Below are 17,264 nucleotides of genomic sequence, written 5' to 3' on the forward strand. Positions count from 1 at the left end.
TTAAGCGTCCGACTTTCGCTTAGGTCATGATCTCGCGGTTCGTGGGTTCGAGCCCCGCGTCGGGCTCTGTGCTGACTGCCAGCTCAGAGCCTGGAGCCTGTTTCAGAGTCTGTGACTCCCTCTCTCTCTGACCCTCCCGTGCTCACGCTGTCTCTCTCTCTCTCTCTCCTAGAAATAAATAAAACATTAAAAAAAAGAAAAGAAAGAAAGGGACTCAGACGTCAGTGTTATTTCCATTCTTGCTTCTTCTGTGAGAAGGGAGTCACGAAGCCGCACCGGGTGCAGGGGCACCTGGGAAACAGCGTCTTTAAGATAATGAGGCTTAAAAGGATGGTCTGAGGCGCACCTGGTGGTGAGCGAAGGCTGCATCAGCCGGCCCTGGTCTTGCACTTGGTGAATGAGGCATAGGATTCTAGAAGGGGCTTAGATGCCAGTGATGCCAGCCCAGTCCTGTAACGAGGACGCCCTCAGCCTGTACTGCTGTTACGAGTCCTGAAGCCCTGGCGGGTCCCTCAGGGGCTGAGAGACACAGCTGTCACTGCTGGGAGAAGAAAGAAAAGAACTTTTAGTTTAACTTTTTAATTTTTTTTTTGTTGTTTATTTACTTTTGAGAGAGACACACAGAGCATGAGCAGGGGAGGGGCAGAGAGAGAGGGAGACACAGAATCTGAAGCAGGCTCCAGGCTCTGAGCTGTCAGCACAGAGCCCGACGCGGGGCTTGAACTCACGAGCCGTGAAACCATGACCTGAGCTAAAGTCGGACACCCAACCGACCACCCAGGCGCCCCCGGGAGACATCAGTTCTTAAGATCATTCAGTCCACACCCCCAACTCCGATAGGCATAAGCAAAAAAAGAGAACCGACTGGTTCATGTACCTGAAATTCCATGGGCAGGCCTAGCTTCAGGCATAGCTGGATCCAGGAACTCATTGTCGTATGGAACCGGTCTGCCTCCATCTGCTTCTCTCTATGTTGGCTCCATTCTCCCTGCATGATGGAAAGGGAATGGCTGGCTGTTCCGGGTTTATGTTCCCCCAGAATAGCAATGTCATAAGAAAGGATCCTTTTCCTCCCTGTGAATTTGGAACCCCATCCTAGCAGGGTTACTGGACACACTTGTGTCCCATGCATCTCCCTGAGACAGGGAAGTAGAATGTGTGGACTAACCCAGGCCGGGGACATGCATTTGGCTCAGAATGCCTGTGTGTGTGTGTGTGTGTGTGTGCGCGCGCGTGCGCGCATGGGGTGATCTGTCAGGCCACCCCCCTCCAAACCACATGTACGAAAAGCAGAGTTAGGGGAGATGCCCAGAGGAAAACTGAGGTGGTATTAACAGGGAGAGGCGTGGGTCCCGGGCAGGCAGAGCCAACACGTGCCCAGCCGTGGGTACACCGCACGGCTACGATTTGGCCTCCCGGGTTGTTTTGCCAGCACAGACAGCGCACACTGAGCAGAAAACACTGGCGTTGGGGCCGATTGTACTTCTCACCATGTTAATTTCGCATGACAGGTTCTTCTTCATCTTCTTTTGATCTTCAAACCCAAGCTCTCCTTTTGCAGATGAGGAAACCGAGGCCTTGAGGGTCTAGGTCACTTTCCTGAGCTCGCATGGCTCGGTGGGGGGTGGGGGTGGGGGTGGGTCCTGGCCAGGGGCCTGGGGCTCTGACGGCTGCTCCACGGCGCCTTCCCCCGGGGAGGGCTGAGTCCAGCTCCCTGCCCTGACCCTCACCCCTTCTCACAGAAAGTCCACCCACGGGAACTCCGTGAGATCGCGAATGCCCACCAGGTCCTCCAAGACGTATGGCACGCTGCGGAAGGGGGCTGTCTGCCCGGACCCCAAGCCGCAGCAAGTGAAGAGGGTCTTCAAAGCTCTCAAGAGAGGCCTCAAGTAAGGACCACTGTTTGCTGCCCTAACACGTGCATTCTCCGCCCGCTTCTCGTCTCCCCCTCAAGGAACACAGGGGGCTCCCAGCTACTCGTGTTGCCCACGAGCATGTCCTGGATGCAGCCACGCTCAGGCCCATCCGTCGGCGCTGCGGGGGGTGCTGGCCTCTCTGGCGGGGATGGGAGACAGGAATACGGAAGCAATACTACCAGTGACAGAACTCCCAGCGGCTCTCAGTGTGAGGGACAGAGAGGCAGCACCGGGTGACTGCGGAGATCGGACGGTTGAACTGGGCCCTGGGAGATAAGCCCCCTAGGCAGGGGGAGAGGCCGGGCAAAGGCCCTGAGGCAGGAGAGTGTAGGACAGGAGGCCCAGAGTTGGACAGGTTAGCTGGGCGGAGGCCGGAACAGGAAGATTCAGTCACTCACTCCACATAAGTTTTTTAGAAGCTCATTTACGTTTTGAGAGGAGGGGAGGGGCAGAGAGAGAGGGACGGAGAGAGAATCCCAAGGAGGCTCTGAGCTGACAGTGGGACTCAAACTCACGAACTGTGGGACCATAACCTGAACTGAAATCAAATTGGACGCTTAGCTGACCGAGCCACCCAGGTGTCTGCTCCATGTATTTTTACCCAGAACTCACACAGAGCCAGGCACAAGGTGCGGGGGTGAGTGGAACACAGAAATCCCTGTCCCCGTGGAGCTTCCTAACGGGGAAGCAGACAAGAAACAGTGCAGGGAAGCAAAATCCAGAGTGTGTCAGATGCCGGGAAGTAGCCTGATAGAAAACACACCAGGGTAAGAAGGTGTGGGGCTGATTTTAAACAAGGGGTTCAAAGAAGTTCTCATTTAAGAAGGTGACCTTTGAGCAAAAACCTGAAGGGGTGAAGGAGGGAACTCGGCAGGTAATGGATAAAGAACATTCTAGGCCAAGGGAGCCACATGTGCAAAGGCCCTGGGGCAAGAGCACGATCAGAGCATTAAGGGTATAGTGAGGAGGCCGGCATGGGAGTGGAGAGAGGGAAGCAAAGGTCTGGGGACCAGATGACGCGCGGCCTGTGAGCACTCAGTGTCCCCTCTGGGTGAGCTGGGTTCTGCACGGGGGGACTGGTCTGAGTTCAGTTCCAACAAGACCCTCTGGCTGTATGTGGAGGACGGACTGCAAGGGGTGGGGGCGGAGAAGAGGGGAGGCCCGTGAGGAGGGGAGTCCAAGGGTCCAGGCAGGAGATGATGCTGGACTCGACCGGGTGGCGGCTGAGGGGGCAGGGGACAGGGTCAGGTTCAGGATACATTTTGAAGGTGGAGCAGACACGATTCACTGAGGGGGGGGGGGGGGGGGCGGGGGGAGAGAGAGAGAGAGAGAGAGAGAGAGAGAGAGAGATCATCCAAGCGGAGATGAGAGGAGGTAGTTTGCACATAAACAGGAAGGTTTGTGGAAGAGGTCAGGGCTCTGGTTTAAGCGCAGTGTTGCCCCAAGAATAAGTCACGTGGGGGGGGCGCTGCCAGTACCCCCTCCGTGTCCCTCGACTCTGTGACCCCCATTCCCGGGCCTCCTCTCCTCCAGCAGCCCCGCCCCCACCCACCCCTGCTTCACCTGCCGCCCCTGCTCTGCTCAAGTCTCTCCCGTGGCTCCCTACTCCCCTCAGGAGGGCATTCAGGGTCCTTTCTGACCTTCAACCTTTCTAGACTTTTCTTCTTTTACTCCCTGTCCCCTCTGGTTCCCCGAATGCACCCCCCTCCTTCATGGGGCTGCGCTGTGGTCCTTGCAGGGCAGCTCCCGGGCAGGGGGAGGGAGTCTCTGGAGGCTGCCGCTCGCCCATGTGCCTTGTTCAGACGCGTGCACGTGTTCTGAATCGAGTGCTGTCCCCTCCTGTCGGGACGCCTGTCCCCCCCTCCACCCCTTGTGATCCGCTCTTTGCTTCCCACTAATTAGCAGCAGTGGCGACAGCTACGGCTTGTTGTGGGCTTTACACGCGTCCCGTCGTTGAGTCAATCCCTGAAGCACGCTGGCAGGGAGCCTCCTCCCCTCCTTTTCCGGGAGAGGAAACTGAGTCCCAAAGATGGGCAGCAACTCGTCCAGGGCCCCACAGCCAGGCAGCAGGGAGCGGGGCCAGTGCCGACCGACCTGTGTCCGCAACCCGCCCCCACCCTCCCCGGGCTCAGGGCAAATGTCACCCCCCCACGCGCCAAGCCCTGACGCCAGCCCAGGGGACGTCCAGCATCCTCCACCCACGGGCGCACCGCCCGCCCCAGCGGCGCTGGCGCAGAGCGGGAGCCGGGGCCGGGTGCCTGCAGCCTGTCTCCCAGGCCCCTCTCGGTGACCCTGTAAGGACCACACGTTGGAGACTTGTCTGGGCTCCCTCCACAGCACCCCCTTCTTCCGGGGGAGCCCAACCCCTGAGTGAGCGGCAGCCTGGCCGATGGCGGTGTCAGTGGGCCCGGAGGGGGTGGGTCACCTTCCCAGGGGGCCTAGTGCATCTCTGGCTCAGCGGGGTGGGGCCTCACCGTGGCCCCGCGTCCAGCCCTCACGTTTCATGTCTAAGGCTCTCTGGCTGGAAAAGAACATCAAGTGTCCCCTCCAGGCCCACAGCTTTCTCGGCGCTTCCCAGAATGGGCCTTCCAGCCGCTCTCTGGTCCTGGGCCCTAATCATGCCGACAGAGCATGGCCTGTCTTGGTCCGTGAGGGAGGGGTGCTCTTGCTGACCCCCCCCCCCCCAGAGTGGCCTCTGAAGGCCACTGCCGGTGTCAGTCCTGGGTTTGGCCTCTTCCCCGCTGCGACTCTGCGCAGAGTTATTTGCCAATTTTGAAGGTCAGTCTGCCCATCTATAAAATGGGCATAATAACAATAGGGCCTGTTTGTGGAGCCGTTTGGTGAATTAAGGGAGAGAGTTCCCATCTCGCATGGCACCGGGCGCACGGCCCTCAGCGTGCGGGGTCTGGAGGCTGAGCGAGCTGGGGCCAGGCCTCCGGCGGGGGTGACAGTGCTGCCCCCTGACCGCTGAGCCCCCCCAGACCCACCGCTGTGCGCTGCTCGCCAGGCCGTGTCTCTGCCCCTTCCTGCTCCTTTGCAAACCCCCTCCTCACTCTCCTCACAGGGAGTATCTGTGCGTCCAGCAGGCCGAGCTGGATTACCTGTCAGGGCGCCACACGGACACCAGCAGGAACTCCAGGCTGGTGAGACCCCTCCCTGCCCCTTGCCACCCGAGCAGCCTGGAGGGGGGGTGCAAAGATGGTCTCCCCCACCCCTGCCCCCGGCCTGCATCTCGGGTATAAAATCAGAGGCCTAAGGAATGGATGGTCTTTATCTTGTGATGAGCTCACCTCACTTGACCCCTGGGGAATTTAACCTCACAGACTGTTGGGAAGCTCCTGCCCTCCCTCCTCCCCCCTCGTCTCCTCCCCGCCTCCCCCCACCCCGTGCCTCAAGACTCAGGAGTCCACAGTCTCAGGCAGGGCCCCCCTCCACTTTCTGGCTCTAGAAGTAACCGTAAGGTAGGCAAGTGTCTAAAGTATGTTTTAGCTGCTCCCATTTCACGGATGGGCACACTGAAGCCAGGGAAGGGGTGGCCACCCTGGGGCCATGCAAGGGGCAGAGGGACATGGGGTCCTGGCTCCCTGGATGAGGCTGCCTTGTGGCTCCCTGCGCAGTTACTTTTCTTTCCAAAGGCTCGGGAACTTTCCTATTTATTTCTTACATGGAGTTTTAATTTCACGACCGCACACATGTAGTTTCTCATAAACGCATACACGGGAAAACACACACTTTGCGGGGGTTTGGTTCATGCTTCCTTTCTGCCTGATACTGCTCTCTCCCCAGTCTCTGTGACCCCCACTGTTGGGCCCCGAGGACAATCTATTTTGTCCCTATTTTTCTCCCTGGCCACATCCTTATGTAGACACCCATACGCATGTGTACGGAAGGTTTGGGTTATAAAAGCGAAGTCCCCATTCACACATCTTGCTTTTTCTCCCAAACGAAACTCTGACTTTGCAGAAACCCCTCCAGACTCAAATAGGGCGATTTCAGCTACGTGGGCAAACTAGGGCCTATTTGCAAATGAGGTTTATCCGTGCAGGCCACGCCCATCACGGACACGCGGCCTGTGGCTGTGCTCACACTCCTGTGGCCGTGACCACAGGGCCCCCAAAGCCAAAAGTTGTTATTGTCTGGCCCTTTACGCGGAGATTTGCCTGGCTGGCCCCCTGGCCCCTGGCGTGGCTGGACCAGTCTGGATTTGCATTTTCCGAAGCTGGAATCACAGCCCCCCCCACCCCCGTGCTGGCTGCCTCCCCCACTCCCACCCCGGCTCCGCTCTTCTGGCCATGGCTGAGATCACCCCTTGAACAATCAAATCACAATGATCCCCATCTGGTTGAGGGCTTGCCTCATCCTTCACTCCTCACCACGAGCCTGTGGGGCAGGTGCTCTGTTCCAGGCCACCCCGTTTCACAGGAGGGGATGGAGGCTCAGAGATGTTGAGTAACTGGCCCGGGACACACAGCTGGGAAACAAAGCCGGGCCCAGAACTGCCTCGCCCAACGTGCGTGTGTTTATCACTCCTCCCCCTCGGCCTGGAACCACTGACTGCAGGGCTCTGAGGAGGGAGCGGCTGCTGGCTCTCCGTCCTCCAAGCTCAGTGCTCCTGGGATGTAGCCACGTGGGTCTTGGAGGGGCCCTGGGGTCCTGACACCTGTCCCTCCCCGCTTTCCTCCCCACAGGCTTTCTATTACGACCTGGACAAGGTGAGTGAGACTCTGCACACGGTAAGCCCAGTGGGCGCGCGAGGGGCTGATTCGTCCCTCAGGCCTATGGGAGGTCCCCTTCCCCCCCCCCGCATTTGTAAAATGGGGAAACGGGTTCAGCCACGAGCCTTCCTCAAGGATGGGGAGGGGATGGCCTGGCTTGGAGCCCAGTTCTGGGGGGGGGGGGGGGGGGGGGGGGGGGGGGGGGGGGGGGGGGGGGGGGGGGGGGGGGGGGGGGAGGGGCGGGGGCTGGGGCCTGGGGAGGGCGTGGCCCAGGCCGCTGTCAAAGTACCTTCTCTTTTTCTGGGGGAAGCAAACGCGCTCTGTGGAAAGGCACATCCGGAAGATGGAGTTTCACATCAGCAAGGTCAGCCTCCTGGGCGTCACGGGGCAGGGCTGGGGCTGGCCGGGCAGGGGGAGGCCGAGGAGGACCAGGAACTGCACGGGCTGGGTCCCCAGGCAGGGGGGTCAGGGGTGGCTGGGCCCCCAGGGTTGTGGGGTTTAGAGGGAAAGATCTCATGCTGCCTCTTACAGGGCTAGGGGCTGAGTCCAACTGCTCCATTGCAGAGATGGGAGAATACAGGCACAGAGAGGGACAGAGACAGGCCCAAGGTCACACAGCAAGCCCTTCAAGCTTTTACCCCCCAAGCACTCCCATGTCCTCACCTGACTCTAGGCAGCCTGGTGGCTGGGCAGGGTGTCACAAGCCCACCTCCTGTTTCACAGTCCAAAAGCTGGGCAGGGAGAGGGGGAAGTGATGCCTCCACGCAGTCAGTTTGTGTGCAGGCTGCCCCGGGCGCTGGGGACAGGAGTGGACGGCCAATGTGATCCCTGCCCCCGGGGCTCACACTCTCCGGGAAGGGGGACCCAGGGCGGTGCAGCCTCTCCCCGGGGGTGAGAGTGGCAGGCAGGCCTGGCTCACCCCCCGCACCGCGTCCACCAGCCCCTGCGCCCCCCGCCCCCCAGGTGGACGAACTCTACGAGGGCTACTGCATCCAGTGCCGCCTGCGGGACGGGGCCGCCAACATGCAGAGGGCCTTCTCCCGGTGCCCGGCCAGCCGCGCCTCCCGGGAGAGCCTGCAGGAGCTGGGCCGCAGCCTGCAGGAGTGCGCCGAGGTGGGTGGGCATGGGGGGCGCCCGGGGCTAGCAGGGGGGGCGTGGGGGGTGCCCGGGGCCCAGGTGGGTGGGCGTGGGGGGTGCCCAGGGCCCAGGTGGGTGGGCGTGGGGGCGCCCGGGGCCGAGGGGGGTGGGCATGGGGGGCGCCCGGGGCTAGCAGGGGGGGCGTGGGGGGTGCCCGGGGCCCAGGTGGGTGGGCGTGGGGGGCTCCCGGGCTAGCGAGTGGGGGGCGGAGGGGCTGGACCCTGGGGAAGCATTGCTCTCTGCTGCCCGGGGCCTCCGGCGGCAGGACCTGTGTGCCCACCTCCAAGGGGCGGGCCGTGAACCCCGTGTGCATGTGGGGGGTGCTTTGCAGGACATGTGGCTCATCGAGGCGGCCCTGGAGGTTCACCTGGGAGAGTTCCACATCAGGATGAAAGGTAACAGGGCTGAAAGTGGGTGGGCAGAAGCCAGTTCAGGGGGCTGCGGGGGGCACCAGGCTGCCCAGCAGGCCATGGGACTTTTGCTGAGGGTGGAGGTTTGGTCAGGGTCCCAGGGGTCCAGGAAAACTCTGGGTTTCCACTCATGTGACTGGTGACCTCAGCCAAGTCCCATCCCGAGGTGTCCATCATGATTTATCCCTCCCTGAAGGCGACACCCCGGCGCGGGCAGGGGACCCCCCGCGAGGGCCCGTGGTCCCCGGGGCAGGGGCAGAGCAGGGCGGGGAGGACACCGTCTCTGTGTTCTAGGCTTGGTGGGCTACGCACGCCTCTGTCCCGGAGACCAGTACGAGGTATGGCCCCTCGGGCATCAGTCCTCAGGGCTTCCCGCCGGGCCCTGGGGGGTCGGGAGCTGCTGAGAACCAGGGTCCCGGTTTTTGTCCCCATCCCCGCCCGGCCGGCAGGGAGGGCCCCCAGGCAGGTGGCACGGGGGAGCGGCTCCCTGGGGCGGCTGACGCACCCCTTCTTGGGCCCGCAGGTGCTCATGCGCCTGGGCCGCCAGCGCTGGAAGCTGAAGGGCAGGATCGAGTCTGACGACAGCCAGAACTGGGAGGAGGAGGAAAAGGCCTTCACCCCCACGCTGCACGAGAACTTCGAGATCAAGGTGGGTGAGGCACAGGGGCGGGGATAGGGTGCCCAGAGGCGGGGCTCGGGCGTCACCCACAACTCCACCCCCCCACAGGTGACAGAGCTGAGGGGCCTGAGCTCGATGGCCGTGGGCACAGTGACCTGTGACATCACTGACTTCTTCACCACCAGGCCGCAGGTGATCGTGGTGGACATCACAGAGCTGGGCACCATCAAGCTGCAGCTGGAGGTGCTGTGGAAGTGAGTAGGGGACGCGCCCCACACACCCCCCACCCCCGGGCCCCGGTGCCCTCCCCAAGGCCGGCCCCACACTCCCTCCCACCCGGACGGGACTCCCACCCAGAGGCCGAGAGAGGAAGGCCTCGCTGGCTCCCCGGTGGCCTGACCACACCCTCGCATCCGCTCCTGGGCATCCCTGCCCGGCCCCACGGCCATGCTGGAACCTAGACCTTCTCTGTAGGCTCTGCCCACCCTCTCCGCCCCCACCCCTCGCTTACACCTAAGCGCCTGTGCTGGCCAGGACACTTTCCGGCGGCCCCCGGGGCTGGGTGCCAGGGAGGAGCCTTGCCTCTGCCCTTACTGCTCCCGCCACCTCATTCCCCGCCGCCCCTGCTGCCCCCTGGACCACGGACCCCACGGACGGGGACACTCGTGAAAACAACACCTGCCCGAGGCGGGCACTCTCCACCGGGCATCGCAGGGGCCGGGGGAGTGCCCACCTGGGGCGGCGGACTCGCCACCTTCTTGGGCCGTTCAGTGACTGCTGCTGGTCTCCACAGGCTCTGTTTTCCTGGCAGGAGGGCCCCTCCCCCCGAAATGGAACTTTGCATTTCGAGAGAATTCCCTTCTCTCTATTCCCCCAGGCAGGTGCAGCAGTGCCCAAGGGCCGGGGGCACATGCTTCTTCTGTTTTGGAGCTTGCCCTGGCCGGGGGGGTGGGGTGGGGGGCGCTCTCTCCATTCTTCGGGGGGTGGGCGTCCGAGCCTGGGGTCACTGGACGCCGCTTTCTCCCCAAGGAGCTGGGGGAAGTGGGGCAAGTGAGCGCCCCAGCCCCAGTGTCCTCATCTGTCCGGTGGGGGCTGCGCACCCTTCTTCCCAGGGAAGGCCCTCAGGTCTACAGGGCGGTGGGCTGGGCCACCAGCCAGCGGGAGGCCGGGCAAGTCCAAGGACGCAGGGAGCAGCCCTACTGGCTCCCAGGGTGGGCTGGGCGGGGGCCAGGCTGGAGCCCCACTTCCCCTGCATGTCACACCCTCACTGGGGCTTCCCAGCCTTACCTGTGACCACGACGGACAGAGGTCCCTCCGTAAATAACGGCACCCCTGTTACAGATCAGGATGAGAGGGACGGTGACGTCGTTCATCCAGAAAACGGCAGAACTGAGTGTCCGCTGTGCCTCCCCGGGGCTTCTTGAGGGGACCTGCGAAGGGGGTGTCATTCACACGTGTCGTGGCCAATCGCTGCCCCTTGCCGTGGCTGAGGGAGTCTGGGACATTCCCAAGGGGGTTGAGAATGTGCACCCAGAACCCCTGGGCTGTGCCTGTGGCCCCAGGCAAGGCCATGCCCCTCCCGAGCTCCCCTATTTCCTCTTAAGGCCCCCGAGGTCTTATCTGAGCTGATGTTCTCCCACACACTGGTGACGCCCCCCGCCTTCTGTTCTCTCTTCCAGCCCGTTCGATACTGAGAGCTTCCTGGTGTCGCCCAGCCCTACGGGCAAGTTCTCCATGGGCAGCAGAAAGGGCTCCTTGTACAACTGGACGCCCCCCAGCACCCCCAGCTTCCGAGAGAGGTACTACCTGGTGAGTGAGCCTCACCAGGGCAGGGAGGCTGCGGTCACCCCGGGATTGTGGGTGGGGGCGACTCCCCAGGGGCCAGCGCTGGGCTCAGCAGCCCGGCACTTGCGGTCTACCTTTGGGCACACGCTCCCTGGTTTGGGACCATCCTGGGTGGTTTCCTGTCCTGTGTCTTCCTCATTGTCAGCCCTCCCTTCTGGGGGCCTCTGGCTGGTTCTCCTAGAATGGGGTTCTCTGTGTGGTTCTACCACCCCCACCAGAGCGTACTTATTTTAAAATTAAATTCAATATATTTTTCCAGTAGACAATACCTTGACACAGCGTACAGTAAAACATCTGTTTCCCATGACCTCCAGGGATCTGGGTCCCTTCCTTGGCGACAGCTACTGTTGTGAATGTCTTCCATATTCTGGCCATGGTGGGGGTGGCATACTACAGTTTAAAAAAAAATCATATATGGTCCAGAGAATGGACTCTAGTGCCAGAATGGCTGGGTTCAAATGCTATTTATGCCTTTCTCCTGCTATGTGACCTTGGGCAAGTCACTCAACCTCTCTGCCCTTCAGTTTCTATATCCAAGAACTGAAAATAACGGCACCACTCTGGTGGGGTTTTGCAAGGATTAGGCGAGTTAATAAACGAGAAGGCTTTCAAAGAACGCCTGATAAAAACAGATGCCGCTTTGGAACACCAGGCGTTATTAGTGGTCTCTGCCTGGTGAGGGGCAGGGAGGCGGTGCTGCAGAGCGGGGAGGGCTTGGTGTCTGTCAGCTGTTAGCTCACTCACAACTTTGTGCCTGGCTCCGTTCTAGGCCAGGTGGGGCCGGGGCCCGTGGGGAGCACCGGCTGACCCAAGGCCTGAGGACCACGGGAACGTAAACCAGGAAGGGGGAGGGGGCTTCTGGGGCGAAGTGGGAGTTGCTATTTAAAATAGGGTGTCCAGGGAAAGGCCCCCAGCAGAGGTGCCGTTTGAGTAAGGACCTGAGGGGACACGGGCATGACCACAAAGACGCCGGAATGTTCCGGGAAGAGCGCACAGTCACTGTAAAGGGCAAGGCGGCCTCAGGGGCCGGAAAGGAGTGGGTTAGAGGGGGCGGGGCTGCGGGGTCCTGTTGGCACCTCCAGGCTGCCGATCACCTTGGTGGCCCCAGGCCTGTTGGCCACGTGCGTGTGCAGAGCAAGTCTTTGCGGAGGGAAGGCCCTCTGGGGGCCGTGCTGCGGCCCCCGGCGTGGCAGTAAGGCCAGTCCCATGTCCCCTCCCCAGTCTGTCCTGCAGCAGCCGGCACAGCAGGCTCTGCTGCTGGGCGGCCCGAGGGGCGCCCCCATCCTCAGCCACCAGTCCGACAGCGACCTGCGGGGGCCCGGCCCGCGGAGCCAGAGTCAGGAGCCGCCCGAGATGGACTCCTTCAGCTCCGAGGAGCCTCGAGACGCCGAGACCAGCACGTCAGCGTCTGCCTCAGACGTGGGCTTCCTGCCCTTGGCCGTGGGCCCCAGCACCCCCATCGAAGAGGAGACCCCCCCATCCCTGGGCCTCGGGCTGGAGATGGCCCACCTGGCGGGTGGCTCGTTTGTGGAGCAGCCTGGCTGGAGGGATCTGGGAGCAGAGGTCCCCAACCTGCCGCGGGGCCCCCCCTTCCACAGCCACTCGGTCCCGGGCCGCCAGAGAGACGGCGATGAAGGAGGAGCCGAGGACAGAGTGGACGGGCCGCTGCAAGAGGTCCTGGATTTACTGCGGTCCGTGGACACGGCCCCGCCGCAGCTCCGCGAGCTGGAGTACCAGGTCCTCAGCTTCAGGGACCGGCTGAAGGTAGGTTTACCCCCGCAGGGCCGGCGGCCCTGGTGCCTGACGACAGGGAGTAGGCTCTGCCTGGGCCCGCCTCCTGGCCTCATTCCCGTGTGACCCAGCTGGGCAGCGTCTCCTCTCTGGGCCTCAGTCTGCTCATCTGACGAGTGGGGATAACGGTGGCCCTCGCTGGCTGGGAGGTTATAAGCAGAAGTTGGAGATCGGGGTAGATAACCCGCCCCACGTCTGGCCAGAGAACCTGGCGCCATCTCGCACCTTCTGACCCAGGCAGGGGGGGCTGAGGTCGGGCGTTCAATTCCCAAACCCGGGGCGTGTTGAGAGTCAGATCTGGGGCCGCCAAAGGCCGTGAGCAGCCACACACCCTACCCTGAACCTGCTCCTCTTTGACAGGGCCCGTGGCAAGGGCTGCCCTTGGGTGGCTCCCGTGGTCCCGGCCTGGGCAGATTCATCTGATTTTTCTGATTACAAAATTTTATTTTTTTAAAAAATTTTTAATGCTTATTCACTTTTGAGAGACAGAGAGACAGAGCATGAGCAGGGGAGGGGCAGAGAGAGAGAAGGAGACACAGAATCTGAAGCAGGCTCCAGGCTCCAAGCTGTCAGCACAGAGCCTGATGCGGGGCTCGAACCCATGAACTGTGAGATGACCTGAACCGACTGAGCCACCGAGGCGCCCCAAGGCATACTGTCCAATGTGCTTGAGGAACTTTTCCTCTTGTAGCAAACCAAACTCAAAGAATAAAAACAAGTGCAGGCCATAGCTTTTAGTTTGATGGGCATGTGTATAAATGTGTGTGTGTGCACATGTGCATGTTTCATGTGTGCACACAGTCAGTCCTCACCGTTCATGGATTCTCTTTGTTTCTGATTCATCTACTTGCTATACAGTTTACCTGTAAGTCCAAAATCAATACCTGTGACGCATTCACGGCTGTCTGCGGCAAAGAACGTGCAGAGCGGCAAAGAACGTGGGGCGCCTACCACGCACATGCCGGGCTGGGGCTGAACCAGGGCACCGTGCCTTCCCACCGCAGCCCTGGGTCCCGCACGCACGTCCCTTCCGCTGTCCAGTTCATGCCACGTTTTCCACATTTTTGCCCTTTCTTTTGGTGATTTTGAGCTGTTGGGGGGACCCAACCGCAGTGTGGAGGGGCCATCCAGAGAGCTCCTGAGCCCAGGAAGGCCGTGAGGGGGCCTCACTGAGAAAATACATCTATCACAGAGGCCTTGTTCAGGTGTGAATTCAGTGCAGTAGGGTTGGAGTTCAGTGTGAGTGAATCGTCAGTGTAAATTAAATAAGGTGTCTCTGGTGCGCCTGGGTGGCCCAGTCGGTTAAGCGTCCGACTTGGGCTCAGGTCATGATCTTGCGGTCCATGGGTTCGAGGCCCTGGTCGGGCTCCGTGTGGCATCTCAGAACCTGGAGCCTGGTTGGGATTCTGTGACTTCCTCTCTCTCTGCCCCTTCCCTGCTCATGCTGTCTCTCTCTCTCTCTCTCTCAAGAACAAATCAACATTAAAAAATTAAAAAATAATAAAATAAGGTGTCTTTAAACAGAAAGTAAGGTTCTCTACTGATGGGTTGATGAAAATGTGACCAGAGGCTTGTAGTCTCTGCATTTCTCTTAAGAGCAATGGTGTGGTACCACCTGGAATCATGAGAACCGATGTGTGTGTGTGCGCACGTGCGCGTGTAGCACATAAAAACAAAAACATACTTTTATTTTTTGGAGGAAAAATCTCCAAGTAGCCATTGTTATTCTCTTGTTGCTCAAGATTTTCTCTGTGGGCTCAACTCTTAGGTGCCTAGTTCTGCTTCCCAAGGCAGTTTCTGCTCAGGCTGTGCCCTGGGTGACCATGTGGGACGTGGCCTGGACACGCCGGGGATGCGGACCCAGCAAGCCCTAGGGTCCTGTCCCGAATCCAGAGAGAGGAGCCCCAAATCTCGAGTACGAAGGGGCTCGACCAGTGGCAGAAGCTGTGGCACCAGCCCTCTCCCCCCACCTCTGACAATCAGGGGGTGCCTCAATGTCCTCTCCTTCCATATCTCCTGGGGAGAAGCGACACCTGACGACTAGAAGCTCACCGGGCAACCTTTGAGCCTCCCAGAGACGTGTTTGGCCTGACTCGTGCCCTGTTTTTACAATAATTCGGAATTAGTTGTCAATGTTTAAAAACTAGCAGCTTCCCACAAAAATCTAGGTTTCCAGCTTTTCTTAGAAACGTGAACAATCTGGCCACGCCGGCCCCACGTTGCCAAGTGGCAGGTGTGGGCTGGGGCAGAGCATCAGCCTGGCCTCTTGGGGAAGGACACGTGTTCTGGGGCTCCCCGCCCCCACTCTGTCCCTCACTCCGGTCCCTCGCACTGTCCCCGTGGGCATCTGTGAGCCACAGGGGAGGCTTTCTGGCTCTGTGTCCCTCAGGCTTTGGAGGCAAACCTACCGGGCTACTGGGGAGGGGTTGGGGGGTGGTTGCTGCACTTGGGCAGCTCGTGACCTGGGCCGTGCCCGTCTGTGGCCTCAGTCCCGCCGCTCTGTCCGCAGCCCCGCGGTGCCCACCGGGAGCACGCCTGTGTAGACAGCCTGATGGAGTGCGTCCTGGAGAGCTTCGCCTTCCTCAGCGCCGACCTCGCCCCGCAGGCGCTGCCCTTATGTGGGGGCGGCCGGGGCCCCCGGTAGGTGCGCTCCCCTCCCACGGCCGCCCTGGCCACCGGCCTCGCTTCCGCGCTTCCTGTCTGGCCCCTGCGGCCTAGCTCTTCCACTGTCCTGGGCCCGACTGGGACTTATTGTTTCTTTGCTGCACGCCTCACCCCTGCATGCCCGCCGCCGAGTGAATGACTGCCCCCCAGCGTGGTCCTGAGCTGTGGGCAATGGGCTGGTTCGGATCTCAGTTTACAGAGTAACAGTAAGGGACACAGAAGAACCTCTGTCCTCTACCTCACGGGCGCCAGTGACGTGTGCTCCCCTCCTTCTGTGCAGTCTTCCACCCTCACCTATGACCCCCGCTTCCCTTCTCGGTTAGGCAGCCCCCACCTGCCCCTGTACCCAAATCTCAGCAGCAGCAGAGAGGACACACAGCTCATTTCCTCTCCTCTCACGGTCCCACCCAGCGTTCCAGTGTCGCGTCCGCCCTTCCTCAGGCCTCGGGCTCGGCCTCTACCACGAAGCCAACACGCTGCCGAGCGCGATGCTTGCCGGCAGGGCTGCCCTGACCCTCCCTCCCCTGAGCTGGGGAGGCCCGGCCCCACTTTTCAGAGGAGCACACTGAGGCCAGAGGGGCCGGCCCATCCAGAGTCACAGAGCAAAGGATTAGCTGGAACCGCAGGCTTCTGCCTTCCAGATCGCACACCCTGGAGGCGTCCCCCCACCCCAGCCTCCAGGGCCCACACTGTCCCAGCACCCGTGCCGAGTTGCTGCCGGCTTTTGCTTTTCCTTTTCTCTTGGTTTGCTCCGTGGTAGAACTCTCTCTCCCCGGGACCTGGACCCCACCTCCCTGACCAGGGCTTTCCGGGAGGGAGGGTCCCCTCTACCCGTGGAGGGAGCCAAGCTGCTAACTGGCGCCGTCACCCAGTTCTTCTCAATCCAACTCAGAAAGGACAGGAGCCCGCCCCCGCCGCCACGCAAGGCGTCATCGCAGGAGCTGACGGCCGGCACCCCGGAGCTGGACACATTGCTCAGGGTGCACCTCCAAGTCTGCAGAACCCTGCTGCAGGTGGCTCGGGGGTGTGGGGGGCGGGGCCGCCTGCTGGGAAGCTGGGCTGGGGCACGGGAGTCATCTCTGCAAAGAGCTGATCCTGCTGGTGGTGGGGAGCACGGTGCAAGGAAGAGAGCCAGGGAGCCTGGGAGGCTCCTCTGTGGAAGGTTCAGGCCTGGGTGAGCAGTCCCGTGGCTCTCATGCAAGTCCAAATGCTGAACCCAGAGCCGTGGCTGCAGCTCTCTGCGGCAGCTGCCAGGGCTGCAATCCAAACTGGCTCAACCAGAGGGAACATTTGGGATTACAGAATTGAAAGGCCCTGGGGTAGGCTTCAGGCCCAGCTGGATCCAGGATTTCAAATAACAGCATAACTGGCTGGGTCTCAGCCCTGCTCTCCTGTGTTGGCTGGTTTCACTTTCAGGCAGGTTGGCCCATTCTGATAGCAAAGGAGGCCCCCGGCAGCCACAGCCTGCCTCCCGTCGTCTCCGCCACCTTGGCCAAGCAGGCATCCCCAGATGGCAGTCAGAGAGCTACCATCAGGACAGAAAAGCCGGGGGCGGGGGGCAGGGGGCAGGTGGGAGCCACGGCCCCGACTGCCGACCTCAGAGGGCGCATTCTGCACTAACCTGGAGCATTGTGGGCTGCTTCCTAGAAACTGGCCTCTCCGGGTCTGTCAACGGTGGTCCAGGAGTGCCTCCTGGAAGAAGCTGTGCAGCAAAAACAGGTTCTGGAGACGCTCTCTGTGCTGGATTTTGAGAAGGTCAGCAAGGCAGCCTCCATTGAAGACAGTAAGTGACTGTCCCCCGCCCACAGGCTGTCCTTGTGTGAACGGCATGGTGTGATGGGCTCTGAAGCTGGGGGGTGTGGGTGGCAGTGCTCATCTCCTGCCCTGACGTCCAAAATTAAGTGGGGCTCAGAGGGTCTGCGTTGAGGTGGTGGCTGGGCTGCGCTCACACACACGCTGTGGGTTCCAGAAGGGAGGCCACCTAGCCTTGGCGATGGTTTGGTGTGATGCTTGGCAGATGATTCACCTCTCTGAGCCTCAGCTTCCCGTCTGTGCAAAGGAGAGGCCACTGGGTAGTGTGTAATCGCTAGGACACATTCAAGGCACAAAGCATCTCAGATAAACAGTAGCTGCGACCCCCGTTCTGCCTCTGCCCCCCCCCCCCCCC

General features: G+C 61.2%; 1 protein-coding gene across 1 annotated transcript in view; it reads left to right on the forward strand.

Annotated features, from left to right (window-relative positions):
- The window catches only part of RIPOR3 (RIPOR family member 3), a 31,598-nt gene that overhangs the window by 7,963 nt on the left and 6,371 nt on the right, over positions 1 to 17,264 (forward strand). Inside the window, exons 2-15 of the mRNA XM_039230011.1 lie at positions 1,743 to 1,889; positions 4,981 to 5,059; positions 6,605 to 6,628; positions 6,942 to 6,995; positions 7,595 to 7,744; positions 8,100 to 8,163; positions 8,473 to 8,516; positions 8,702 to 8,827; positions 8,906 to 9,051; positions 10,477 to 10,606; positions 11,864 to 12,406; positions 14,943 to 15,073; positions 15,990 to 16,110; positions 16,745 to 16,880. Coding sequence (XP_039085942.1) covers positions 1,743 to 1,889; positions 4,981 to 5,059; positions 6,605 to 6,628; positions 6,942 to 6,995; positions 7,595 to 7,744; positions 8,100 to 8,163; positions 8,473 to 8,516; positions 8,702 to 8,827; positions 8,906 to 9,051; positions 10,477 to 10,606; positions 11,864 to 12,406; positions 14,943 to 15,073; positions 15,990 to 16,110; positions 16,745 to 16,880 — 1,895 coding nt within the window. The remainder of the gene's footprint in view (positions 1 to 1,742; positions 1,890 to 4,980; positions 5,060 to 6,604; positions 6,629 to 6,941; positions 6,996 to 7,594; positions 7,745 to 8,099; positions 8,164 to 8,472; positions 8,517 to 8,701; positions 8,828 to 8,905; positions 9,052 to 10,476; positions 10,607 to 11,863; positions 12,407 to 14,942; positions 15,074 to 15,989; positions 16,111 to 16,744; positions 16,881 to 17,264) is intronic.

Source organism: Hyaena hyaena, unplaced genomic scaffold (genome assembly GCF_003009895.1).
Source record: "Hyaena hyaena isolate Hyena2069 unplaced genomic scaffold, ASM300989v1 scaffold_42, whole genome shotgun sequence".
Taxonomy (NCBI): Eukaryota; Metazoa; Chordata; class Mammalia; order Carnivora; family Hyaenidae; genus Hyaena; species Hyaena hyaena.